Source organism: Sorex fumeus, unplaced genomic scaffold (genome assembly GCF_029834395.1).
Source record: "Sorex fumeus unplaced genomic scaffold, SorFum_2.1 ptg000098l, whole genome shotgun sequence".
NCBI classification, from domain to species: Eukaryota; Metazoa; Chordata; class Mammalia; order Eulipotyphla; family Soricidae; genus Sorex; species Sorex fumeus.
In genome coordinates this window covers 55,714,975-55,742,321 of record NW_026606155.1, presented here as the reverse complement: position 1 = coordinate 55,742,321, position 27,347 = coordinate 55,714,975, and the positions used below count along the sequence as shown (strand labels likewise).

At 40.9% G+C, this 27,347-nt stretch overlaps 1 protein-coding gene across 1 annotated transcript; it reads right to left on the bottom strand.

Moving 5' to 3' along the window:
* Positions 1 to 87: 87 nt before the first annotated feature.
* Positions 88 to 25,164, bottom strand: FBXO33 (F-box protein 33). The gene is made up of 4 exons (XM_056133754.1): positions 24,312 to 25,164; positions 5,640 to 5,750; positions 4,016 to 4,701; positions 88 to 2,118 (listed from the first exon to the last, which is right to left on the bottom strand). The coding sequence occupies exons 1-4, from the start codon at positions 24,914 to 24,916 to the stop codon at positions 1,847 to 1,849; spliced, it is 1,674 nt and encodes a 557-aa protein (XP_055989729.1). The 5' UTR covers positions 24,917 to 25,164; the 3' UTR covers positions 88 to 1,846.
* Positions 25,165 to 27,347: the final 2,183 nt, after the last annotated feature.

Here is a 27,347-nt window from a genome sequence, read left to right as displayed (position 1 = left end):
CTATTCATAATAAACGGATTACTGCACTTTGTTTAGATAACACTAGAGATTACCATGTGTCATATACAATAAAATATATTACAATGATCACTTTTTAATGCTTTATTCATTGATTAAAAGAATATACATTTAACATAAACCATACAACATCAGTCATTAAGTCAAACACATTCAGCTGGTTTCCTTCCAGTTTCTGTCAGGAGTTATTTTATCCGATCACATTTATAAGATAAAATCTCACCACATCTGGCATTCACACACACTGTGCCAGTGGATTCACACTACTGATGTACATATAAAATCCGCATGGTATGTGCTCACTGGAGACAAAACAGTGCACACCTGTCAAAAGGTCATTTTAATATAAGATGGTAAAACCATTTGTAAAACACATATAAACTTTTTCCATAAATAGAATCATATCTGGACATCTGTTGCATAAATTGTGTTTCCAAAGCTTACAATAGAGCAGCCAGGTCTCAGCACTGCTGGGCACCCACGTTGGCTACTTACTTTATTATTGCAGACTGTCCTTTAACATTAAATGCACAACATTCGTACCACTTAAAACTGGGGTCAGGTGGAAGTCTCACAGAGACCACGTCTGTACCGCGGTTGCCCTGAAACAGTAAATCGGCTTTTAAAGCCTCTCAGATATAACAAGGTTTTAAAACATACTTCATGGAATGTTCTTCATGTATCATAGCAGCTCATACCTGTGATAGAACAAGCTTTCTGGTTTCCTTTCTTTCCTTTACATTCACTATTCACAGTGAAACAGGTGCATGTTTTTTTTTCTTTTTTTTTGTTTTTTTTTTGTTTTTTCAGAGTTCTGAGGTTGCTGACTGAGCCACAGCACAGCTGTGTACCACAGGTCGAAATTCGACCTTAAATATTACAATCTAGCAGTATCTGGCTGGCCAGAGTGAGCCGGCCCCTGCCAGCATGTGGGCACTTCTTCAGTTAAGTCTATTCTTTGGCAGCTGACACGCGCGCTGACAGAGAAAAATCCAGTGACTTGTTGCTAGGGATTTCACGACTAATGTTTACAAGCATGTGTTTTTACAGCTCCGTATTTTGATTTTCTTTTAGGAGGTTTTACCCTGGAATACAGTTTCTAACATCCTCCATACTTTAATTCTGGGCTAAAAAGCTAACTTGAATGTACAATATAATTGATGAATAAAATTATGTCAGACATAGTTTTAAAAAAAATCCAACAATTTCAATATTCACGTTTATGTAAATGCATTTAAAAAATGGATTAAGCAATGTTCTAACCTACTATTATACAAAATTCAGAATGGTAATTGGTCAACTAGTATATAGTAATGAAAGTTAAAGTCTTGGCTTTTCTGTTACTGATAACTCATTTGTGATCAAATTATCCTCCCTTATACCACTTCAAAAAAATTAATGAAATGTTATCAGAATGCATGAATGCAGTGCGTCGCATACAAATCCACCAGGCTATGGATATATCTATCTATGTATAAAAATATTTTGGCTCCTGAGCTTTGAACTCCGACATACAAGGAATAAAAACATCAAAAAGGCAGAGTTAACTCAGTGAAAAATAAAGTTAGCCAGCAACCTCAGACATATCCTTAAGGTTTGGTAACAGGTCCATTAACCGTGAAAGCCCTATACAATGTCACTTTGAACTTCTAAACCAATACCCGACTACGTTCTTTGATCAAGAAGTAGAATATACATATATAATTCTATAAAGCTAATACTGATTAAACACAGCACAAAGGGATTAATTCACACTACTGAAAAAAAAACATAATAGGACCCTACTTGCATATGTAACCACAGGAATTGTACATTAAAAAAAAAAAAGCTAAATGTCTTCGCTGAAGCTTTGCATCTCTCTGTAAAAATGACGATTTGGTTCAGTGAAGACACTGAGTGATTCGATGTCCATGACCGCATGCCAAGATTGACCCAGGCCCAGGGATACCTGCTCAATAAGGTTATGTACTGGATCCACATCTTGGTCGGCCAGTTCACCTTGGTCAAAATCAATGCTTTCTTCAGTGACTTCAAGCACTTTTAGGTCAGAACCACGAAGACGAGCAATGGCAATGAGGTTGTGTGCCCACACTGTATAACCTGAAAAATAAACAAAAGACAAGTAATGTAATTTATCTGCATTTTTATTCTATTTGATGTTAGTATATACAACAAACCTGTTATCACTAGTTTGGCCCTTTTTTCTTAATATGCTGATAACAGGAAAGGGAAGTAAATTGTTTAGACTGTAAGTAGTGGGAAAAGACTAGAAGTTTGAAATTATTTCCAAAAACAATTCTATGGCTGGTGATGTGGTGATGTGGTAGGTGCTATATAGTCTTAAGTACGATTTTGTAGCTTTGAATAGTGATGTAGCAAAAAAAAAAAAAAATTGGTTTTGCATTTTGGGACACACCCAGTGGCGCTCAGGGATCAGTCCTGGCAGGGACTGGAGGATCATATAGGGTGCTAGGGATTGAGCTGAGCCTGGTAGGCCATGTGCAAGGCAAGCACTCTACTCACTGTTTCATTGCTCTGACCCAAATTTTTATTCATAGAAGTGTACCCATTAACAATCCACAGTAAACAATTTTCATTAGTGAAAATTCATACCCTTTACAGCTCAGTTGTAAAGATTTACACTCTGAAGATGCAAGCTAATTTTAGCAGAAAATATGTGAAAAAGGGTAATATATATACGAGCGTTAGAATAATGGTAACTTATGAGATAGAAAAAAGGAGAATGGATGGAGGAACTTTGGCTATATCAAACACATTTCTTTTGAGTTCTAGTGAAGTAACATTGCTTTATACATTATACAGGCTTCAGATACATACATAGCCATTATAATTTGGTTTCTGTATGTGCCACATTATGATGCACGACCCAGTACCACACAACTAATATCTTTTACCCTTTTTGTCCCATCCGATTCTCCTGTCCCATCTAGTGATCTCATCCCTACCATGTTCTCATTATCTGAGAGTTTAATAAGAACTTCTAATTGCTTTTTTAAAAAGGAAAAGATTTTAAAAGACAAGATTAACTTGCAATAATCTGACATTTCTTACAAAAATCCCCACTCTACTTATTAAATACTGATATTGAAAAAATAAGATTACCTCTGATCACTGGGTCAAATTATAACGTAAACCTTCAAAAACAAGCTATATGCATTTTCACACATAAATGCAGGCTACAAAATAATCTATAAAGTAATAAATAAGACAGCTTAGAGTTTAAGAATTAATACAGATTTTGTCTCCTGTACATGTCGTATAGGTACCAGAAAAGTTAAATATTAACTGGGAAACAGTTAACTATTTTAACCGAGAATAGTTCACATTAAAATGAAAAGTGGTAAGAACAGAGATCCAACCAATGAAACTATCATTTAAAAAAAAAGTCACTGAGCAGGCAGGAGAGATAGCTCCGTGGTCAGAGTGCCAGAGGCCTAGGTTTGATTCCTGTTTGATCTCTCGAGAAGCTGGGAGAAACCTCTGAACATAGAGCAGGAAATAGTTCCTCCACACTGCTATGTGTGGCCTCAACTGCACCCCCTTCCCAAAGAAAAAGCCTTGTAAATTAATATGCTAGGCTGAGGCCTAGAATTTACAAATTAAGACAGCATGAAAGAAATTTTTCTTTTCCCTCTGTGCAGTATTTAAGAGATCTTATGATGAGGTAGAAATGTAAGCATTCTTAGAAAGGTAAGATAATGACAAATGCCATTTTGTGAACTATTTCACATGGCAGAAGAAAAAAACTAGAAGTGAAGCCAGAAAAGAAGAAAAATGTAATTTTTAACATTTTTAACATACACCCATTAGTTCTCAGAGCTATTCGTGGCTTTGCAAATATACAAATCTGTACATTAACTTGTTAGAAGAGTTGTTGGCACTACAGATTATCAGTGCTATCTTTTAACTATCAGAAAATGTCTTCTGTGTAGTATTAGTATTAAATTGAAGTAACAAATATTCAAATATAACCTACCATGAATTGCCAGAAGAGAGAGTTTTGTGCACCTCCACGCTAATAAAACCAATGGATCCTCATTTCGATTATCACTAAGATCTGGAAAACCAGACGTGTCAATCACATCATTCATTAATATAAAATGAGTGAGGAACTTGTCATACTGCCTGGATATAAGATCAACAATAGCCCCTGAAACACAAGTAATGTAGCTATCAAAATGAATCCTCTCTAGTGGTATACTGGGTTTCAGAATCTTTAACATATCTTCACTCTTGATATCAAATGCCATGATATAGACCCGAAGGCTGGTACTCTTTCTTGACAAGGCTTTCCAGTGCTCATCATTTGGCATGTTGTCCAGAGACTTGTGCATCACGGAAACATTGTGGACCAGGAGAGACAGTCGCTGCAAAGGCACATGGTTGCTATCAGTTAAGACTCTTGCCATCTCAGCTGTAAAGTCACAGAAATCCAGGGCAAGTGAGCGCAGATTCACAAATCGCTCCAGTTCCACTGTGGTGATAAGGGTGCTGTTACCCGGAATATTGTTGTCCAGTAAACTCAGGTGCTCCATGGTGTTGGCAATAGAGTTTGAGAGAGATGACAGTGATGTTGGGGTTACTATTTCCAGCATAAACCCACAGGAAAGCCACTTTAGTTGCCTACTATTACTGAGTATTTCTTCAAAGAGCTGCTGAATTCTGTAAGGGAAATACATGTCACAATGATTTGTTAACATTTAGCTCTACTATTTTAAACAGTGACTTTTGGAAACTGGCAAGCAAAGAACAACTTTCATTAGTTTGTTTGCTTTGGTTTGGGGCCACACCTGGTGGTGCTCAAAGAGGCCAGGAATTGAACCTGGGTCAGTTGTGTGCAAAGCAAATGTCCTACCTGCTGTAGTATCTCTCTGGCCCCTCTCATTAACTTTTACCTAATATACAAATAATATTGTCATAAATACCATTAAAACTCACATTAAAGGCTAGTGAATATTATTTAAACATACAGATGTATTAAGCATTCAGAAAAATACTATTCACCCAGAGAATGTGTTTTACACCAGGATGGTAGAAAAGATGACATACAATCTGTTATAATAAAGACAAGTAGAGAAATAAATAGCAAGAATTACCAAGTAGGGACCAGGGAGATAGCTCAGGGGAGAGGGGCACAAGCAAAACACCAGACTTGAGTTCAAACCTGGCATCACATGGCCTCTTGAGAACCACTAGGTGGGTATAAACCGGGAGGTCTCCAGGCATTACCAGGTATGGCTGTGGAGGTCCCTGAGCCCTACAAGGATGGTGTTGGTGGTTTCTGGCACCACAGGATCCAAGTAGCTCAACATCCTCGGGTCCTAACATTGAACTGCCAGACCTAGTTTGGCAAAGTATCTCCAGGAGTGACCTCTGGGCTCTCTGAACACTGCTTGGGAGCTCCCCACATCTAAATAAAAGAACTAGCAAGAAATTTCTTTTGATTTATTTTAAATACTTATGACATGGAAAGTTGTGTTAATTATTTTTCTTGAACCTATGGATTTTCTAAAGAATAATCATTCAGTTTCTATCTTAAAAATTTTCAGAAGAAACTAAAGCTATTAATATGAGCCCTTTTCCATAAGTATTTAACTTACTGTTTAATTTTTTTGCCATCAGGGTCCACCTTGCTGAGGTATGTATTTGACAAACTTCCTTGCTGTTGTAGAACACTTATGTCTCCAAAAAGGCTAAACTTCTGGAGGTTCCTATAAGAATAATAATTTAGAATTATTTTCTTAATATTAAAAAGGACACAAAAATATCCCAGGAATTTCTATCTTATAATTTACTTAGAATTCAATTAAGTGCCTTCAATATCTATACAGTAAAGAACAAAATGATACAAGATAAATGATGTAAGACTAATTCTGAAAAATTTTTGTTTTCATGGTGTCAGGGATTGAACTCAGGGCTTCACACATGCAAGTCAAGTGCTCTACTGCTGAGTTATATTCTTGGCCTGAAATAGTATACTCTTCAAAGAAATAGCACTTGAGGCATAGTGACTAGTTCATAATCTCAGCATTTTATTTACTGTGGAAAAGTTTCAATATCCTTAATACTCCAATAGCAGAACACTTTTTATTAGTATAATTCCTTCCTCAAAGGGTTTAGGAATGAATGAATAACAGATACCACATAAAAGAACTGTATAAATCCAAGTTTTATGTAGAATTTAGGTATAGCATAAACATGTCTCAGGCCAATGTACTTCTTCAATGTGTTAAATGATCAAGGGTGGGGAACAGACCTGAAAACCTTTCACTAAGAAATATTCTTTGGTACTGGGAAGATAATTCAAGAAGGCCAGAACACATGATTAGCATGCAGAAAGTCCAGGCTTGAGCCCCTGCATGATATTGTCCTTTAAGCAAGGCAGGAGTTAACTCCTCATCTCTAAGAACCCAGCTGGCAATCATCACTGAGTATCTTCAGATATGGCATTTTAATTTTCCCCAAATTAAAATACTTAGGTTTTTTAGATAACTTTTAGCAATAAAACATTTATTTTCTAATAGTAAAACTCTAAATAAATGAGGGAATTGGCTAAAGAAAAACTCACAAAGGCTAACAATACCCAACTAAAGATTTCATAAATATAAAACAGTATAACTTTAGTATGACATTTATAGCTCATGAGAGTGGTTGAAAGATTTTATAAGAATGTTTTTGATAGTATGTTACATTTTTTCTAATTCATGATCTTGGTTTTAGTTAAAAGTTTGATGACACTAAAATTCAACCTGAAGAATAACTGATTCATTCACCCATTTTCTGAGGGCCTACTAAGTATCAAGCATTGTGTACTCTACTAGAAACACAGCAGTGATAAAGTGTAATGAAGGACGAGCAGTGGGTGCCAAAGACCATGGTGGTATCCTGACATTGTGTAAATCAAAAAAGATTTCTTTAAATGAACCAATTAAATTGGAACCTTAAAAATACATTGTAGTTATCCAAGAGAAGGAGGGTGAGAAGAAGGGGATTACAAGAAAAAAACAAAAGCACGTGCAGTGACTTTGAAGCTGAAGTGAGTCAAGTTAGTCTGAGACAATGAAAGAAATCTAGAGCAAAGAGAGTGTACACACATAAAATGGAATCAGGCTGCAGAGGTCAAATATTTTTTTGACTTCAAAACAAAGAGATGCCCTAAAATGCCTACAGCAGAATAAATGATAAGGTTCATGTCTGGAAAATGTGACTTGGAAGTAGGCAGTGTCAAAGTGAGGATGTTAAAGAGTGTTTGGAATGATAGAAACGTGAGGGACCAGAGCAACAGTACAGTGGGTAGGAGTGGGTAGGGTTGGGCATTTACTTTTGCAGGCTGTTGACTGAGCCCTGCCAGGAGTGATCCCTGAGTGCACAGCCGCAGGGTATGGCTCTTTTGGTCCACCAAAAATAAAAACAAGCAAACAAACAATAAACAAAAAACTCAAAAAAAGACACAATGGTAGGATGAACTGGATTTTGGTGGTAGTTTTAGAGAAAACGGATAGGCTCAAAGTTTACTTACACTGAGAGGTACAATGGACAGGAAGGGATGCTGGATTAGCTGTAGGAGTGAGGGAAAGAACAGTTAAGAATAAGTCCTAAATTTTTTGAGTTGTGAAACTTTGTAGATGGCAGAACTTTACAATGAGACAGGAATTCTTAGAGATAAATCATAAGCTAATTAAGGTGTGTGTGTGTGTGTGTATGTGTGTGTGTGGTAAAACATTGTTTTTCAATGTAGATCTTTAAGATCATCAAATAAGTATGTTAAGGTAGTTATTCCAGGTCTAAAAGTTACCTAGATGATAACCTAAAAGAATGGAGATGATGGGGCTTAGGAAAAGTATAAATTAAAGAAGGCAAAAAAAAAAATGGTTGTGGTGAACTTAATACTGTCATAAAGTCTTGTAAGTTGAGGACAAAATGTGTTTATTAACTTCTATTTTAAAATTGGAAACAAGGGGCCAGAGAGATGATAGCTTTAGGGGCTGGGTGTGCCCTTTTCATGCAGGTCAGGGTTTAATGCCCAGCACTATGGTCCCCCTACTTCTGCCTGTAGCAATTCTGAGCAAAGAGCTTGAAATAGCCCCTGAGCACGAAATCACAAAATAAAACAAACAAACAAACAAAAAGGAAATAAGAATCAGTGAACATGTGGCAAAAATGAATTCATACAATGGTGGTAGGAATATAAATTGGTTCCACTTCCATAGAGGACCGGATGGGTGTCCGTCAAAAAAAGAAAAGTAAAAATATTGTGACCCAACCTTTCTAAACATCTTTGTCTAAAGAATATGAAAATATAAAAAAAAGATATGTACAGTTTTATATTCATAGCAGAGTTATTCACAATAGCCAAGTCATGGAAACAACCCAAATGCAAATAAGGAAGTTGTGGCATGTATGCTCAGTGGAGATGCAATTTGCTTTTTGTGTCAAGATGAATTTAAATCAATCTGACTGTACTAAGTGAAATAAGTGCAATCTGATGGGTTTCCTTCATAAATGAATACAAATAAAACAGAAGCACAAATCATAACAAAAAAATTTGGTGGTTACAAGACAGGAAGAAAGTGGTGGAGGAAAGAGAAGCAGGCACCAATATAATGAAAATGGCATTAGGGTGGTGGTTACAATGAGTCAGGCTTATACATATATAGAAGCATGAAGCTGTAACTCCCCAAATTTAGCCAGTATTGTAAGCTAATGGTTAACCAATACATTTTATTAAAAAGTAAAATGTGTTATTGTGTTCATGCATTTTCCTGTTGTCTGTAATCTTTTGTATGTGAATTTCATTAACATAATGTGATGTGTTAGGCAATTTGCAACTTCCATTTCCTTGGGGTTTAGCTTTATTATGTTTCTTTTTTTTTTTTTAAATGTAGGAGTACTGCTATTTATTCAGCCACTGATTAGCTGATTGAACTGGGCATGAACTCCATCTTACTTTTTCCCCCCCATAATTTTATTATTTTTTCTTCTTATATTTATTTATTGAATCACTGTGGGAAAAGTTACTAAGCTTTCAGGTTTAAGTCCTGGTCACACAATGATCAAACACCTCTCCCTTCACCAGTACTCATTTTTCACCACCAAGAACCCCAATATATGCCCCCTCCTAATGCCTGTGAGGCAGATGATTTCCACTTAACTATTCTCTACATTGATTAAATTCATTATTTCAACAAAAGATGCACCATTGTTGTTTAGAATTTCCCCCCAACAATTAGAACTGCAGAAAAGGCATTGTGAAATACTCGTGTTTTCTATAGCTGGTTATGAGAATCATATAATCTCGCAAGGCCGCAATAGCAGTCTTGCAATTTTGGATTTCTGCAAAGAGCCAGATAATTACAAGATTGGTTTCTGTGCATCTGGTGTTATGGCTGTGCCGGAGAACCGCTCGTGGGGGGCAACTCGTAACTAACCTTAGTAGGATGTGAAGGACAAGCTGGTACTGCCCCTCTTCCCATGAGACTGCAGTTGCCCTGTCAACGCCGGCTAAAACCTGGCTTTCTTATAAGCTCTGAGGCGGCAGCCACCTTGCTGCTGGGTGGGGGGTAAGGCAGAAGGGAGCAATACCCTTTCCCTCCTGGGGAGGCATGGCGCCATAGTTGAACGCATGGTCCATTCACTTTTCTGCCGCAAGCTTCTGAGCTCTGGATTAAGTCCTTTTGCCTCTGGAGCCATGGCCATGCCGGAGAGCCACTTGTGGGGGGCAACTCGTGACATTGGTAGGGTGTGAAGGACGAGTCGGTACTGTTCCCCTTCCCATGAGACTGCAGTTGCCCTGTCATTGCTGGCTCATACCTGGCTTTCCAAGAAGCTCTGAGGCGGCGGCCACTTTGTATGAAGTCCAGATGCATTTATGCAAAAAGCCGCTGGGTTTCGAGATTTGTTTCTGAGTCTCTGGGATCATGGCCGTTAATTAGCTTGATCAGGAGCCAGAGAGGCCATTTGTAGGCGGCGACTTGGGGGTCTCTCTGGGATGGGGAGGAAAGGGCTGGTTCCAACCCCATCTGGTGAGACCCCGTGTCACTGCAGGCCCAAATCTGACTGTCCAGTGGCCTCTGGAGGATGGTGGTCACTGGGCCACCAAGGGGAACAGGCCAAGGCACGAAACTTATTTCCACCTGGAGTGACCCAGTGCCAATAACCTACTGCAGGAACAGGATGCATTTCTGCCAAAAGCCTTTGGATTCAGAGATTCGTTTCAGAGTCTCTGGGATCATGGCCATTAAACAGTTGGATCAGAAACCAGAGAGACCATGCCTCCAATTACATGGCTGAGCAGGAGGTGGTTTGTGGATGTGTCTCCCACATATCTAACTTTTGGCTGTTTACTTTCTTGGTAAATTTTGCTCCAAGTTTTTGGGGTCTGGCCAAAGGCACAGTAGCAATTTGGGGGTATGTGAAAGCCTGACGGTGCCATCAGGCTGCTGATGCACTTGCCTCACAGGCATAACTGACCTGCTGGCGGCACCATACCCCCATTTATTATGTTTCTTTTGGTGGCTCTCTGTGCCTGATTTTTCATGATCCGAATAGATTGGTATTGGTGTCTGTGCATTTGTTAGGGGCATTTGTTAGGGGCAAATACTCCTAATTTTATGGACTGATTTCAACATGTAAAGAATTCCTCTTTTGATTCCTGGATGATGAAATTGCATCTAGGATTTCTGTAGCGTTTGGATCAAGTTATGTGGTTGCTGCTATGTCTACAGGGGGTCCACCATTTGTAGGCCCCTTACTAGACAGTAGGGCCCCGTCTGTCCTTTGGTGGACAGAAGACCTTCCAAGTTCTTGGTCAGTAGGCCTGGTGCTGTGACAAAAGTATCTGCTGCTGGACTACATGGCTCTTGCTGGGTTCGAGAAGAGTAGAAGAGGGGTGCTCCTGTTTTATCACTGGCTGGGAGGCAAAAGTGGCCTGGATAACAGAACTGAGTGCTAGGATCCACAGCTTGAATCAGGGCCTCCAAGCCTTTATTGGAGGGACTGTGAGGTACCTGATGGTTGTATCTCCTGCTGAACTAACTTCAGATCCTGGCTGAGTGAGGATGCAGTAGTTGCACACAGGCTCGCTTTAGGATTTCTGGTTGGGACAATATGGAGAAATGGGACTGGGCAAAGCTTAAGTTGCAACAGTAACCTATAGTGGGAGTATTCTTCAACAGTGAAAGTACAAGGCCTCTTTCACAGGCATTGATGTATGTTTCTGACAAGTCTTGGAGCAGCAGGTTTGTTCTCTGTGTCTGAAAGGGACTAGAACTGGATTAGAGTAACTTCAACATGTACAATAAAACCTTGGACTGTCAACCTGCTTCTGGGACATGGACATACATGTCTCTCAGCAGTCAGAACTACTCCTGGGCTAGAACTGAGGGTGTGGAATTGAGTTACAGAGCTGTATCAAAATCACACCAACTGACCTGTCTCCAGAGGCACTGATGGTTGGATCTTCTGCGAATCCCTAGTAAGGACAACAGGCTCCTGGAGTGGTTTAAAGCTAGGTCTTGGCTGATACTGGGTCCACAGCTAAGACTGAGGTTGGTGGCACTGACTTCTACTGCTGCTTTGGCAGATCGTGCTGGTGCTGGGACCACGTCCAAATGAGGCTCTAGCCAAGTTCACAAGGGCACTCACTGAGCTGTTTCCAGTTTGTAGCAGGAAGCACAGGGTATGAGGCTGCCTTCCATAGGTTTTGTGTAATGTCTTCATTAAAATGCATTATACTTTACCGCAATTAGTTACCTAATATACCTAGCAGTAACTTCTGTCGCAACAAAGGTTTTTAACGAGCATTTGTTGAGAAACTAAACACGTAGTTTTTGTTTTTTCCTGTGGTAATGGGGATCATACCCAGGGTGTCACACATGCAAGGCAGGCACTCCACCTTGTACTATACCCCTAGCCTGAAACAGAGTGATTTCTTTGGAAACAAGTGTTAAAAAAAAAAGTAAAGGCCCTCCCATTGTTCATCCATTTGCTCGAGCGAGCCCAGTAACGTCTCCATTGGAGATTTTGTTGTTACTGTGTTTGGCATATCAAATACAACACGGGTGGCTTGCCAGGCTCTGCCGTGCGGGCGAGATACTCTCGGTAGCTTGCCGGGCTCTCCAAGAGGGGTGGAGGAATCGAACTCGCGTTGGCCATGTCGGCTGCATGCAAGGCAAACGCCCTACCGCTGTGCTATCGCTCCAGCCCTATTATTTAAATAAGGAAGGTGGGCCTGGGACAGACTTTGGAATGACAAACACAATTTTTTAAATCATATAGTTAATTTTATGGTAATGTAGTCAGTCGGTCATAATATAAATGTTTCCTTCTGGATAAACCTTTATGTAAAGAGAGATAGATTAGTTTATGAGCAGTAACAACTATTCCAAATAATTATATAGTCTATTATTTGAATTGTTTTTCTATTAGCGTTTTTTTTTTTAATGAAACAGAACTAAATCTGCCTAAGGGGAAAAAGACTAAAAGGTCAGAACACTGAAGGGCTGAGATGTTGAAAATTAAAAAAAAAAAAAACATAATGGCAAATATCACTGAAGTACTATTTCTTTTTCATATTCAGACCACTCTGAACTAAATTATGCATTCAGTGTCACTTATTCAGACAATCAAAATACAAACCATATTATACTCAACAAGAATAGTTTTACCACATGACTAAAGGGTTGGCTACCCAGGAAAAACAAGGTAATGTTGAATGGGAAATCTGGTATCCTAATGTGAAAATTCTCTAAATTGACACTTGCTATTCAAGCCACGTTTTCCTTTGAACACGTATCTTGCTTGTTTATTTCTATATTTGACTGCTTTTTCTACTATGGAGAAAACTGTATTCTCTCTCGAACACACACTTCCCCTCTTTCTCTCCTCACATTTTTCTAAATTAGTTTCATTCAATAAAAACTATCTTGCTTCTCACACACATATACACACCCAGGATTCGAAACTGCAGCTTCTTTTTACCTGCGATAAAATAATTTCTAAGTCATTTGAAAGGCAAAATACCCCTCAGATTGGAAATACATAGGTTCTTCTTATGAACAGGAAAAAAGTTGTATTTGAAATCTTGCTACATGTAAAGCAAGCTACTTATTTAAATCATCTTCGACTTCAAAATTCTCTGGTTCTTTAAAGTCATGGTCACTGAACTTTGATCTGCAAGTACTGAGTGAAGTGTTCATTTAGGAATAAAAGCCAAGGGGGAAAAAAAAGGAATAAAAGCAATAGCAAATGAAATGGCTCAAAAGACTGAAGTGCACACTTTATATGCAAGAGCCCAGGGTTTGATTCTTGAGCACTGTTGGGTGTGACCCTCCCTCCTGGGGGTGGGGATGTGGGGGAACAAATATAGTAAAACAATTTAAGTAGGCAAATTTCACCTGTTATCTGTCCCCTGACTCTGTTCTACCTTGTAAATTAGTATATAAATTAGACTAATATAATAATGTGTTAAATATTTTCTTTAAAAAAAATCCCCTCTTCTCTTCCACTCTAAGTTTATTGCAGTGATAACCAGGTGGGGTAAAGTAGGGGGAGGGTAGGTGTGTGAGACCACATATATGTTTGGTTGTAGAGCTTGGGCATTTAGTAGTGGTGTTTGTACTCTTGGCTGTGGTGCTTGTACTCTTGGCTATGGTGCTTGCTGGGGCTTGCAGTCTTTTAGTTGAGGTGCTAAAACATGTGCTTGTCAGGGCAACACTAATTTATTTAGTTATGGTGCTTGAGCCCATTCTGATTGTAGAGCTTACCAAGTACCAACCGCACAACATTTCAGCTGCCGTATTCACACACACCTGACTATGGTGCAGGCAGAAACTGTGTGATATCAGGGGATCTCAAAGAGCAGAACTGCCATGCTCAAGCAATTACCTCAGCACAAGGATTGAACTCGCAATGCTTACAAGGCAGGCGCTTTAGTCAATGAGTCATCTCCTGGTCCCCATCCCAGCTTGGGGTGACTCCTAACTACTTCTGGCCAACTGGGTCAGACGTTTCAAAGCTCAGGCTTGGCAATATGAGTGGAGTGGGGGTTGGCAGACAGGCATGTGGGGCTGGGTGGTAGTGCATGCAAAGCAAATGTAGTCGCTTGGCCCCACAACCTTTATGAGTACTTAATTAATCTGAAATAATGAAAAAAAATAATAAGCTGCGTATTAGTAAAATTTGTCAAGTTAATTAATGAAATTATGTTTTAATTTCAGTGACACAATATTTATGTATTCTCAGTACTGGCAATCAGACCTGGGGCCTCACACATGCAAGTTAAGAGATTTACTGCTATAAGCCACGTTCATTTAAAAAATGTGCCACAATGTTATTAGTAATATGCCATTCAAAGGCTATTTAATTATTTGTCATTTTGGGGCCAAACCCAATGGTACTCAGGATTTGCTTCTGGCTCTGTGGTCAGGGATCATCTTCTCCGGTGTTCTGGGGAACCACATGTGGTGCCAGGGAGGGATAGAACCTGTGTCAGCCATATGCAAGTAAGTGCCTTCCTTGCTGTACAATCTCTCCAGTCCTCAAGGAAAATTTAACGAACATTCTCCCCATTTGTGGCAAGGAAATCATTTTGTTGCAGCAGAACCACCAATACATGCACAAACTTTCCTTACAAATTAAGTGGACAGACTTGAAATTGGGATGATTTGACGGATCATCAAAATTTAACCATCTTTCTTTAACAGATGACAAAACTGAACTGAATTACTCATGACTACAATACCAGTTCGTGGAGTTAGGCAGAGCTGAAATTTTCACTGAGTTCATGTTGCTGCTCATAATGAAAGTGTTTAAAGTGTCCTTAAATGAAATGGTGGTGTTTAAGGTGACTGGAAAAATGGTAACTGGAATATTTTAAAGTAGGAGATTTGTGGAAAAAAAATTTATGTTCTTATTTTACCATTCAAAATGAAATTTTATTAGGGAATAAAGAAATTAATTCACAAAAATGGAAACAGAAAAAAATAACCCACTGGTAACTCAAGGACAGCTTTGAAATATATCATGTTGAAATTAGATTACTGATCATAAGCTGAAGCAGAGGAAACAGCATATACCCTGCAGGTGGCTTATTATGGTTTCAGATGGTAAAAACAGAGACTGAAAGAACATTCAGGCAACAATACTAGAACAGAACCTCCTGAACTACTGTATTAAATAGAAGCTTCATTTTGAGACCAGAATATACCAATAACAAGGCAATTTTATCACATAATTCTGTCCCTTAGCAAGGAAATCTGTGAGCTGAGGTTTATGTGTTCCTTTATTTACTGTTGAATCAGCAAGTGAACTAAAGCAAATCAGGGTTGTTTCCTGCACAATGTCCACAACACGTCTGCTCAAAGGCATGTTACAAAAACATCAGAAAAACAAAATGCTTAGAGTTTTCTATCTTAATTCTTAAAATTAATTTAGGTATTCCTCTAGTAATCATTGTATACTGCTTTTCACTAGTCTCTGAATATCTAAGACATATTGTGAAAGAACACAAAATCATAACTGATAATCTTTAAAAACGTATTAAAGGTCATGACTGTCAAGACAATAAATTCATTCAACTTAACACGTATTTCCTTAACCATATATTAAAAATTCACCAGTTTCAGATCCAGAACTAAACTAAATCATAAAAATTTACAATTTAGTGGCTAATAGATCTCCTATTCTTCGATGATTATTACATACTGTGTGCCAATGATGTGAAAATTCACTGTATCACTGTCATCCCATTGTTCATCGATTTACTTGAGCGGGTGCCAGTAACATCTCCATTCGTCCCAGCCCTGAGATTTTAGCAGCCTCTCCTTACTTGTCTTTCTCAATGCTGCCGTATTGGAGGCTCTTTAAGGGTCAGGGGAATGAGACCCATTATTGTTACTGTTTTTGGCATATCGAATATGCCACGGGGAGCTTGCCAGGCTCTGCCAATGTGAAAATTATGGCAGTTAAATTCCACTAAGATTCTTAAAGACCCAGATAAGCTAAGTAATTATTATTTTGAGAAAATAACAGATCAAACCCTAAATATATTTCGGTGGTGGTGGTGGGGGGGGCACAACCTTTGGTACTCAGGGCCAATTCCTACTTCTGTGCTCATTAGTGAGCCTTGATAGTGCTTAGGGAATCGTATTACATTTGCTGGGAATTAAAACAAAGGACTGGGTCACCACAGCTGCATGCAAGGAAGTGCCTTATCTCCTGTACTTTCTGGCCTTACATCTAATTTTTTATACTCATATTCCATTTCAGATTAGAAATGTTCAGGTTAAAAAAAAAAGAAGACAATTCCTTATTTTCACTATTCTATTCTGTCCATCCACACCACTATTATCTACTTTTCTACAACAGACTCCGTAAATCAGTTTGATGCTTCAAGCCTTGTCCTGATAAAACTAATCCCAACACAGCTGCTAGAAAAGTTCCTTCTGAAATTTAGGTAGCATAGCTCCTTGGTTCAAAGTATTTTCCTCACAGGAAAAGTCTAAGGCTATATATGAGAACCTAAATTAAAAGGCTTATTGATTCCCACGTTACCTTTTCCACTACCTGGCTGACAGCAGTCTGACATGTCACTGCTGTCCTTGGAGTTTTAAGCAATCAGAGTTCCACTCTAGAGTCTTTACTCTCACTTATATATGTATGTATTTGTATACACACACACACACACACACACACACACACACACATTTTTTTTTTTTTTGGCTGTACCATGATCAAACCCTTGCTCTTATATATCTACATGGCAAATTCTCTATCACTCAGCTACATCCCTGGCCCCATTCCTCCATTTACTGCTACTTCCTGTGCCTGGAATCACTTTCCAGAGACACACACAGGGCTCACTCCAAATACCATTTCAGCAATTAATATAATTTCCTTACGTTCCCTTTATCTTTGTCTTCTTTTTCAATCAGAAAAAGCATATGGGCAGGGCTACATTTTTCTTTTCTTAAAAAAAAATGTATTGCTTTGTTATCAGTTGCTAAAATCGGACATGGTGTTCAATTCAGTAAGTGTTTGTTGAATAATTTATCTAAAACCTAAGAATGATTTAACTGTATCTCATATTTCACAATTTAAAAGTAGAGATTAGTTTTCAAGTACATTATACATTAAGAACCACCTTTTATAAAAGAATAAATTTGCCCAGAAAGTAAAAATTTCTTCTCAAAACCTGTGATTTGAACTTTCCTTTTCAACAATAACTTTTAACACAGTTTAAATATATCTAAATGATATGAAAATCCTTTTGAAAAAGAGCTTGTTTCTCTTTGATTAATTTCTCTGATGTAGGGCTAGAGCGATAGCACAGCGGCAGAGCGTTTGCCTTGCACGCAGTCAACATGGCCGACCCGAGTTCGATTCCTCCACCCCTCTCCGAGAGCCCGGCAAGCTACCGAGAGTATCTCGCCCGCATGGCTAAGTCTGGCAAGCTCCCCGTGATGTATTCGATATGCCAAACACAGTAACAACAAGTCTCATGATGGAGATGTTACTGGGCCCGCTCGAGCAAATCGATGAACAACAGGAGGACTGTGACCGTTTTCTGATGTAAACAATCACAACAAATTTTAGAGCTTTATAAATACCTACTTCTACACACACACGTTGTGTGTTAGTTTGAAAAATTTGCTGAAAACAATATTTAGCACCTATGCGATTATGCAGTAATGCTCATGATCTAACTATAGGGTGCTGAAAAGCCTTCATAATTTTTCTGATATTTCTGTTAAATTGCTAAGATATTATCTTGGTCATGATGACCCTGTTTTCTCAGAACTGAAGAACTCTAGTAATTTTGATACCTCATCTAATTTCTGAAGATACCAAAATATTTCCTTTTTGACAGTATCAGTGAAAAATGCAACTTGCAGCAATCTTGAATCAAAGTTAGTATAGCTAAATCTATAGAAGAGAGAATTACATAAGAATTTGGTTATTTTAAAAACACAGTCTTAAAAAAATTAAAGTCTGTTCCAAGATTATAAAAGAGTTAACAAAATAACTCCTTTTCTTTTTCTTTCTAAACTAAAAATAATTTATATTACTTCAGGAAATTCTTTCAGGTCAATTCTGTTCTTTACATTCGTTATCAAGTATGCTTAAAATGACATTATTTTTTAATAAAATATTCCTTCTGTTCAAAAAGCTAATGAATGACTATAGTCAAGTCAAAAAACATTTCAGATAAATGCTGACTATAGACTAACTCTGCCCTGATGGAAATGCTCCATATGGTGTCCAATACAGTAGCTAACAGACACATATGGCTTGCTATTGTACACTTGAAATAATGACTAGTGTGACTGAATTTTCAATTGTTTTTGATTAACTAAAATTCAAATATCTATATATGGTTAGTGGCCACCATTCTGAACAGCACAGCTTTATATATCAGAAATAAATCACTGACGTATAGTAGTATTTCTTAGTATCCATGCTTAAAAGCAATTTCTCAGTTTGCTTCACAGATTCATTTAATTAACATCTAAAAATTACCATTACCCTCAAATCCCAGAGGTTATGCAAAAAAATATTTAAGATATTTTCCACTCTGGAGACGCCTATGTAATATCTTGAACATATATTCTTCTCATTCTCTCCTCTCACACGTCTCTAAATTACTTCTAATCAAAAAACATTTTGACTCACTAAAAAACAAAAGTTTGCTATTCAACACAATATTAACATTTTTTAACAGTACTACTAAGAATAAGAAACTCAAAAAAAACTTACAGAAAAATGATGAAACAGATTTGGTTCTTTTCTCATCTACCTGCACAATGGAGATCTTGACTCTAATCCAAAATACATTCCAAATATAAAATAACATAATATGAGACTGACATCCAAGGACAGTAGACACAAAGAACAGGAATATAGCTGGAAGCCTGTCCCATGAGCTGAGGGAGAAAGGAGCTAGAATAGAGAAGGGATGACTAAAACAATGATGGTTGGAGAAATTATTCGGGATGGGAGATTTGTGCTGAAAGTATATAAAGGACAAAATATGATAACCTCTCAGTATCTGTACTGCAAACCATAACGCCCCTAAGTAGAGAGAGAGTATGGGGAAAATTGTCTGCCATGGAGGCAGGGGGAGGGTTGGAAAGGCAGGGTATACTGTGGACATTGTTGGTAGAGAAATGTGCATTGGTGGAGGGATGGGTGTCTGATCATTGTATGACTGAAACTCAAACATGAAAGCTTGTTAACTGTATCTCATGGTGATTCAATTAAAAAATAAAAAAAAAATCCAAGTCCATCCAGTTTTCTGGAATTTCTTGGATCACCACTCCCTTCAGTATACTCTAAGCTACCCTCACTTCATGCCCAGTAACTTTTAAACTAATCTTCCTGTTTCCTCTGTAGCTCACTCTTGTAATCCATTCATCAAACAGCAACTACAGTGATTCTCCTAAATTGAAATCACATATACCCTTACTGCTAATTTCTTTTCAGTGGCATCTTTATTCTTAGAACATAGTTCTTTTCATTTCATGACACCATTCTTAGCCTCACCTACGTATTCCTGGGATTCTTACTGCTTCAACAAGCCCGGAATCTTTCTGGCTCAGGTGCTGTTTCTTCAGCTTAGAATGCCATTTGTTTAGGTCTTCCAAAGGACCATTCATTTCATTCTATGTTGCAGCTCGCTCAAATGTCCCTTTCAAACGGTATTTTCTCTATCTAATCCAGTCAGGAAAATTCTTTTTAATTTTCTCCTTTTGGGGCCATCCTCAGGAATGCTTAGGGCTTATTTCTGGCTCTGTGCTCATGATCACTTCTGGTGGTGCTCCAAGGAGTACATGCAGTGCTAAGGATTGAACTTAAGATTAGCTGTGTAAAAGAAAAGCACACTACCTGTGGTACTATCTCTCCATTCCCACTCTTATTTTTTACAACAAAAATCATCTTTGTTTACTTGGTTCTTTGTCCTTGGACTGTAGACTTAATGGGAACAAAAGAACAGGTGGCATGTAGTAGGCTCTCAATATTTGGAGGATAAAAATTCCGATTTCTTATAACTGTTATCTTAGGTCTTAAATACAGTGGTGAAACTGGATAAACTTTTCCAGGATATCTCAGAACACATTAAAAGGGTAATTGTTTTATCACCTTACTCAAAAGCTATTCACCAAACAAATTAACATTTTACTCTTGACAATCACTGTTGATTTTTCTCTTAAACTCTTATCAGTTCTCATTCTAAAATGTATCTATAAATGTACAGAAGGTCCTAATTCCTCTTAAAAGCACTCTGAAGAGGTTGGTATCACCTCTCATCTCAATGAGTTACAAGGTATCCCTTTGGAATCACTTTCATCAGGGTTCAGGTAAGGTATCTGGTGGGTATGCACTGTCTCATCTTTCTTGCAGGCACTGGAGATTTTTCATTGTAGATTTTCCCAATATATTTTAATAACTTTCTGTAAATGAGCTTCTTTTAGCAGATAGTAAAAGTACTCGTAATTTTGAAAGGGTATTATTGTGTGTATTTATACACCATGTAGCACTGTAGCACTGTCCTCCCGTTGTTCATCAATTTGCTCAAGTGGGCACCAGTAACGTCTCCATTGGGAGACTTGTTACTGTTTTTTGGCATACTGAATTCGTTACGAGTAGCTTGCCAGACTCTGCTGTGCTGGTGGGATACTCTCAGTAGCTTGCCAGGCTCTCCGAGAGGGGAAGAGGAATCGAACCTAGGTCAGCCACATGTAAGGCCACAAGCCCTACCTGGGGTGCTATAGCTTCAGCCCATTTATACACCACACCAACAGAAAATTTTAAAAAATGAGGCTAAAGGTTGTTGGAGATAACACCTTCAAGGCATTTACTACCATCTTTGATAATAATATGAAATGTCCAAAGAATTTTTAAAATTATTTAAAAAAACTTTTTACAATTTTTAAAAAAAATTTTAAAAAATCTGGCAGAGAAGATTATACCTGCCAGTGACAATGGGCTACTTCCAACTTCAGGCTCACAGATGTTACTCCTGGTTCTGCATTCAGGAGTTACTCCTGGCAGTGCTCAGGGGACCATATGGGATGCTGGGAAACGAATCCAGGTCGGCCACATGCAAGGCAAATGCCCTACCCGCTGTGCTATCACTCCAGTGTTTGGGGTCTTTATGAATGCGATTCTACCATTTATTATGGAAGGAAATAAGAATCAGTTTTATCAGAATTATACCAAATAAACAACTTGGCTTAAAACATAAATTTGTTGAAATTTAAAGACAACCAAACTCCCTTACGTTTTTAACAATTATATTAATACTGACAGTATTATTAGAGTACCAAGATAATTTCAAAAATAAAGGTTCAACTTATTTCCAAATATGTAATTTACTTAAAAAAATTTTTCTTTGAGGAATAAATTGCTGGTAAGTGCTAAACACAAACGAACCTTAAAACATTATAAATGGAAGAAACCAATCACAAATTATTATATGATTAATCTATAATGAAGAATCCAGAACAGGCAAACCTGTAATGACCTAAACAGCTGTTGGGCACAAAAAGGTACTAGGAGGTGAAAGCTAAGAGATAAAGGCTTCTTCTGGAAACATTGAAAAAAATGTTTTAAAATGGACTGGGTTGATGGCTAGACAAGTCTGTACACATACTAAATGAATTGAGCATTTTAAATGAGTAAATTATATGGTTACATGCATTATATCTTAATAAAACTTTCACAAAATACTAAAACAGATCCACAAAATTTAAATGAAAGTGGTGATATTACATGACTGAAAAAAGTTCCTTTCAGATACCAGTTCAAACACATGTAATGTCACTATATTTTACATACATACCCACACACAGTGAGTATGCTACCAAAGTAGCACAACAAAAACTACCATGCCTACAGTAGTTAAAAAAAAAGCCCCTGGCTGTAGAGATAGCACAGTGGGTAGGGTGTTTGCCTTGCATGTGGCTGACCCAGGTTCAATTCCCAGCATCCCATATGGTCCCCTGAGCACTGTCAGGAGTAACTCCTGAGTTCAGAGCCAGGAGTAACACCTGAGCATCGACAGGTGTGAGCCAAAAAGAAAAAAAAAAGCCCTTAAGAATCAGGGATGACAATGTATGGTATTTGTAAGAAATGATGAATAATGCAGAAGGGACCAAGGTCAGCCATTTTTAAAAAGAAGTAGATTGAGACTCTAATAAAAATGGTAGCCATAGCTTTCTGAGTCAATTGCAACTAATAAGTCGGATAAAAAGTGATAGGATTGAAGGGAGGAAATGGTCAATATAACTTTTTCTTGGCTAATTACAGCTGAGAGAAAAGTAATGGTTGATGAAGGGAGGAAATGACTTTTTTTGGTCAATTACAACATAGTAAACTGGGGAAAAAGTGATGATGATGAAGGGAGAAAAAAGAAGTAACAATGAAAATAATATGATACATTACTACTGTGTCTATACAACATTATCCAATCCAATCGAATTGATTTTACTGTTATTAAAGCACGTAAAAGAAATTAGGCATTGCGCAAAGGGTTGTTTTTACATGGCTCAAAAGCACTAGTTTTTTATATGGATGTTCAGAAGTGCTATTTGATCTCAGACAGAAAAATTTAATTGGTACACTATGAATTCACCTCCCATTCTTGATCTTATCAGCAGGATCTGCTCACTGACTGAATCTTTCAACTGCCAATTCAGCACGTTCTCTAGCTGCATACATAATTCTGGCAGTGTCTCCACTGGCATCAAGACTCTCATCACAAGAAAACCCAAGTAAGGAAATAGATGGCTTGTCATGAAAAGCTGGTGACAATACACAGGGCCTTTGAATGATGCAGCTCCAGAAACAACTGAGGTATCTGCTGGTCTCCTACCCTTTTGATTCAGACACAGATTATGACCTAGCATTAAACCAGGACTTGCTGTTAACCCAGTGAAAGATAATGGACGACATTCAACATGATATACTTGCGGGGGGGAGGGGAGGGGAGATAGTGTATGACAGTGTGCACATCACTTGACCTTGTTACTATCAGCTTCCTTTCTATAAAATCGGACAATAACTACTGCCCTGCCTAACTCACAGGGTCACTAAAGCAAATAATACAGTAAATGTGACTACTTGTAAACTGCTAAACTATTATTATGTAAGCTGTTCCTTTTTTTTGAAGCTTCTTCCAACTCAGTTGAATGGGAAGTTAGAATATTCAGACACAATCCGTCTAAGTAGGAGTTTGTAAAGGATAATAAAGAAATAAAGATAAATCTTGATTAGCATACTGGGTCAAAGATGTAGAAAGTTAGTCCCAGGATTACAGAAAGTACTGCTGCAAACCAGGAGAGCTGAGCCTTGGCAGACACCCGGCCAGTTCTCCTCCAGAAACACCCAGCCGTGCGGTTGTTTTACTTTTTTCCGTGAATAGCAGGGGTCGGGGGTGGGGGGTGGGGTGAAGGGTAGGGGTGGGGGAGGGGGAACAAGTTGAGTCTGGAGGGTGCACGGGGAGGGACTTCTAACCCTAAAGATCCATTTCTTTCCCCAACCCCTTTCACCCGCACTCCTCCTCCTCCTCCTCCTCCTCCTCCTCCTCCTCCTCCTCCTCCTCCTCTTGGTGCCTGGCCCAGTTAATCAAAACTACAGCCAGTGAGAAAATGGCTGTCAAAGATTTCTAGGGAAGCGTCTGGAACGACGCGACATCGGTAACTCTTTAACAACCTACTCAAGTCTTTGCCCACCACGAACTCTCTAGCTATTTCTAGACGCTCCGACTTCCGAGTTAGAGAAGCCGAGTTAGAGAAGCCGAGTTCTAGTCCGTGTCCTACCCGAGCCTCGCTAACCCACATCCACCTGTAAAAAGAAGCGCTGCGGAGGACGGATGGACGGCGCCAGTCGGCTCCCGCCCGAGGATGAATGAGAACCGCCGGGAGGGCGCCCGGGGGTGGCGTGTGAGCTCCACCACCTCCCTCAGCCATCGCCGAGTATGCCGGGGGGGGGGGGGGGGGATGCTTGGGGAGGGGAGGAGAGGGGAGGGGAGGGGAGGGGAGGGGAGGGGAGGGGACGTCTCGTTCTGCTCTCCCTCCCCCCCCCCCCCGGAAATCTTCGGGTGAGAAGTGACCGTGGCCGCCGTGTAGCCGCCGATCGATTTCCAGGCAAGAGCGAGCGAGGCGGCGAGCCCGCGCCCCCAGGCCCGGGCGGGGTGCTGGGGTGGGGGGTGGGGGGGTAAGGGTGGGGGTGGGGGTGGGGAAGGGGCACGCAGGGCGGGTCCGCGGCGAACCTACCTGTTGTTACGGATGCTGACCAGCACGCACAGCACCAGCTCCAAGTAGGTGCGCAGCACTTCCAGCCACCGCGTCGAGAGCTGCAGGGCCTCCACTTCCTCGCCGCCGGGGGTGCCGGGGTCCGGGCCGCTCCCGTCGCCCGGGCCGCCGCCGCCGCCACTCAGGTAATTCTCGGCGGCGAACTCAACGCGCAGTTCCCGCACGAACCAGCCGCACTTGCGCATGAGGAACTCGAGCCGAGGCTGCTCCACGGGCGAGACGCGGAGGCAGATGCGGAGCTGGGGCCACAGGGCCGGGTAGAAGAGGCACTCCCGCCAGTGCGAGCAGGAGGCCGAGGCCCGCAGCCGGTCCGGCGCCGGCAGGAAGGAGAAGATGTGCACGATCAGCTCGCTGGGAAGCGACGCGGCACCCGCCGCCTGCCCGCACAGAGCCATCCGGCCCCGCCGCCGGCTGCCGGCCGCCGGCCGGCCCCGCAGTCCCCGGAGCAGGCCCCGCAGCCGTCGCAGCTGCTGCAGCCGCAGCCGCCACCGCGCCACCCGGGTGGCCCCGGCTCGGGTTCGAGCTCCCGGCGGTCGGGGCTGCGGCACTGACAAGAACAACAACATCAATGACAAGGAAGAAGGGGGCGGAACCGTCGTGAGGCTCGGCGGAACCAAGTGCGGCAGCAGCCGCGGACAGGGGGACAGGCCGCTGCGAGGGTGGCGTCCGGGTAGCTAGCCTCTGGCCTCTCAAACTCTACTCACGCGCGTCCGAGGCCTGCGCATTCAGCCTCTTCGAAACCCTTCCTGGGATTATTTGGGGGCACGGAAGCGGGAGGCTTTTGGGGGAGGAAACGGCAACCCTCCCCGCGCTCGGGCGCCGGGGCAGAGCAGTGGTAGAAGCGGAGTTTGACGTCGCCGCTGGTGGGAGGAGCCCGGCGCTGCCGGGCGCGACTTCCGGAAGAGGGGAGCGCCCGGTTGCCGGTAGGGCAAGGCGACGCAGCACGTGACCCCTGACGCACGCAAGCAGGCGGGCGGGGCCGAGGCTTAGGGGGCGGGGCGAAGGGCGGGGCCAGGGCCGGGGCCTCGCGACCCCGCGCGTCTCAAAGCCGCGGCCCGGTCCAGTCCCCAGTCAATAGGCGGTCGGTTAACTAGAGCGCTCCGGAGGAGGAAGTGGCGGAACTCGGCTTCGTAGGCGGGGTCGCGGCGCTCTCATTCAACCGTCGAGTGGCTCGGCCGGTGACTGGGAGCTACGGGGCCCGCCTGCAGGGTGTTTCTCGGCCGGCGCACCTGCCGGGAGGAGGACGTGTTCCTGAGAGAGAACCGTGTAGGACGGGAGCGGGCGCAGTCGCGGGCCGGCCGTGACACGGATAGTGTCGGGGGAGAGTAGCGCGGGGCGGAGCGGCCGAGGGGCGCGGCCGAGGCCGCCCGGGGGCCGCGCACACCCAGGGCCGCGCACCCGTTTGCGTGTGTGTGTGCGTGTGCGTGTGAAGGAGTGAGGACAGCGCCACCCTTTGGATCTCGAGGGGCCAGCGGGAAGGCGGATGAGTCCACAGGTGGTTCCGAGAAAGCTGTTCTGGACCTTCGCGCCCCCCACCCCGCCCACTCCCCCTAGATTTGAGAGAGGCATTTTTTTTTTGTTGTCGTTGTTGGTGGCCAAGTCGTTTCACGGGCCGGGGACGAAGTGAAGTCAGAAAGGAGTAAGCAATTTTTAGGTAATAATCGAGGATTGCTTGGAGCGGGACAGCGGCTCCAGAGGCTTCGTGGGATCTTAGTTCAGCCTCGTTGTCGCGTGGGAAGCCCCTTTTAGAAGCGGTCCGGTTCGATGTTTTTTGGCTCTTTGAGAAAAAATCCCCCGTCTGTGAGCTGCCCTGATGCCTTTTGGTCCCCGTTGTAGCAGCAGCATGAAACAGAATTGTTTGTTGTCCCAGGGAGCCCTTCAATCCAGGATCTGGTAAAAAGAAAAATAAAGGGAAAAAAAAAGCTTTCATTCTTGGGAGGTCGCTTCGCTACATCTTCTGTGAAGAAGATCTTTCTTTGCAGGTCCTGTTATCTTGGTAAGAAGTTGACGAATTAAATGGTAACAGCAGTGAATTAGGAAATTGGGGCTTTAATTTTATAGCTCGGGCATTCACTGTTCTAAGCACTTGAGTGAGTATCTGTGAACACAGTCATATTATTTAGCAAAAATAATACCACATTTAAGATAGTTTCTTAATGTTATCTAATACACCTTGTTCGGATCTATCGGATTTATAGCAGTTTTGTCCAAACTAGGAATCCATTTGAGGACATTTGTTTCTAGTTCTTGAAGTATTTTTTTTTTAAAAGAATCTACAGTAGTCACCTTCTCACTTAAAAAAGAATAGTGAGGGACAAGGTTTATGGTCCTGCACAATACATTTCTCACCTTCAGTAATTAGTATTTAGCTTATTTCCTACATTTTCAATAAATATGGACATTCTTGCCAAACTGGATTAATTTTTTTTTTTATTTTTAGGCCACACACGGTGTTGCACAGGGGTTACTCCCCGCGCTGCACTCGGGAATTACCCCTTGCGGTGCACAGGGGACCATAGGGGATGCTGAGAATCGAACAGGGTGGGCCGCGTGCAAGGCAGACGCGCCCTACCTGCGCTACGCTCTGTGCTATTGCTCCAGCCCTAAACTGTATTAAATCTTGATCACTTTACGAAACAAACACCCTGAACAAAACCCCTGTAAAGTTTGGGTTTAAGGAAAGTATTCTGTGAGATACTATTTTGCTTTCTCAGTGACCAACACATTCAACCATCCTTTTAATGGCTTCAATAATTGGTAATTCTTGTCTGAATTTTACTTAAAATTTTTGAGATAACATGGTTTACAGCACTTTCCTTACTGTTTTATACCTGTAGTTCTATTTAACATAAATTATGTATTTTTGTGATTGCAAAATGGTAATTTTTATTCCATCAATATTTATTTGCATTCCATAACTTAGAAGTTTTTTTTTTCTCTTTCTATGTTTTTGGACCACACCCATAGATGCTCAGGGTGCTCACTCCTTGTTCTGTG

Coding starts and splice junctions, on each gene's coding strand:
- FBXO33 (XM_056133754.1), bottom strand. CDS start 24,916: ATGTTGTTGTTCTTGTCAGTGCCGCAGCCCCGACCGCCGGGAGCTCGA. Junction 4,702..5,639: donor GATGGCAAAAAAATTAAACA/GTAAGTTAAATA, acceptor TTTCCCTTACAG/AATTCAGCAGCTCTTTGAAG. Junction 2,119..4,015: donor CTCTCTTCTGGCAATTCATG/GTAGGTTATATT, acceptor TTTATTTTTCAG/GTTATACAGTGTGGGCACAC.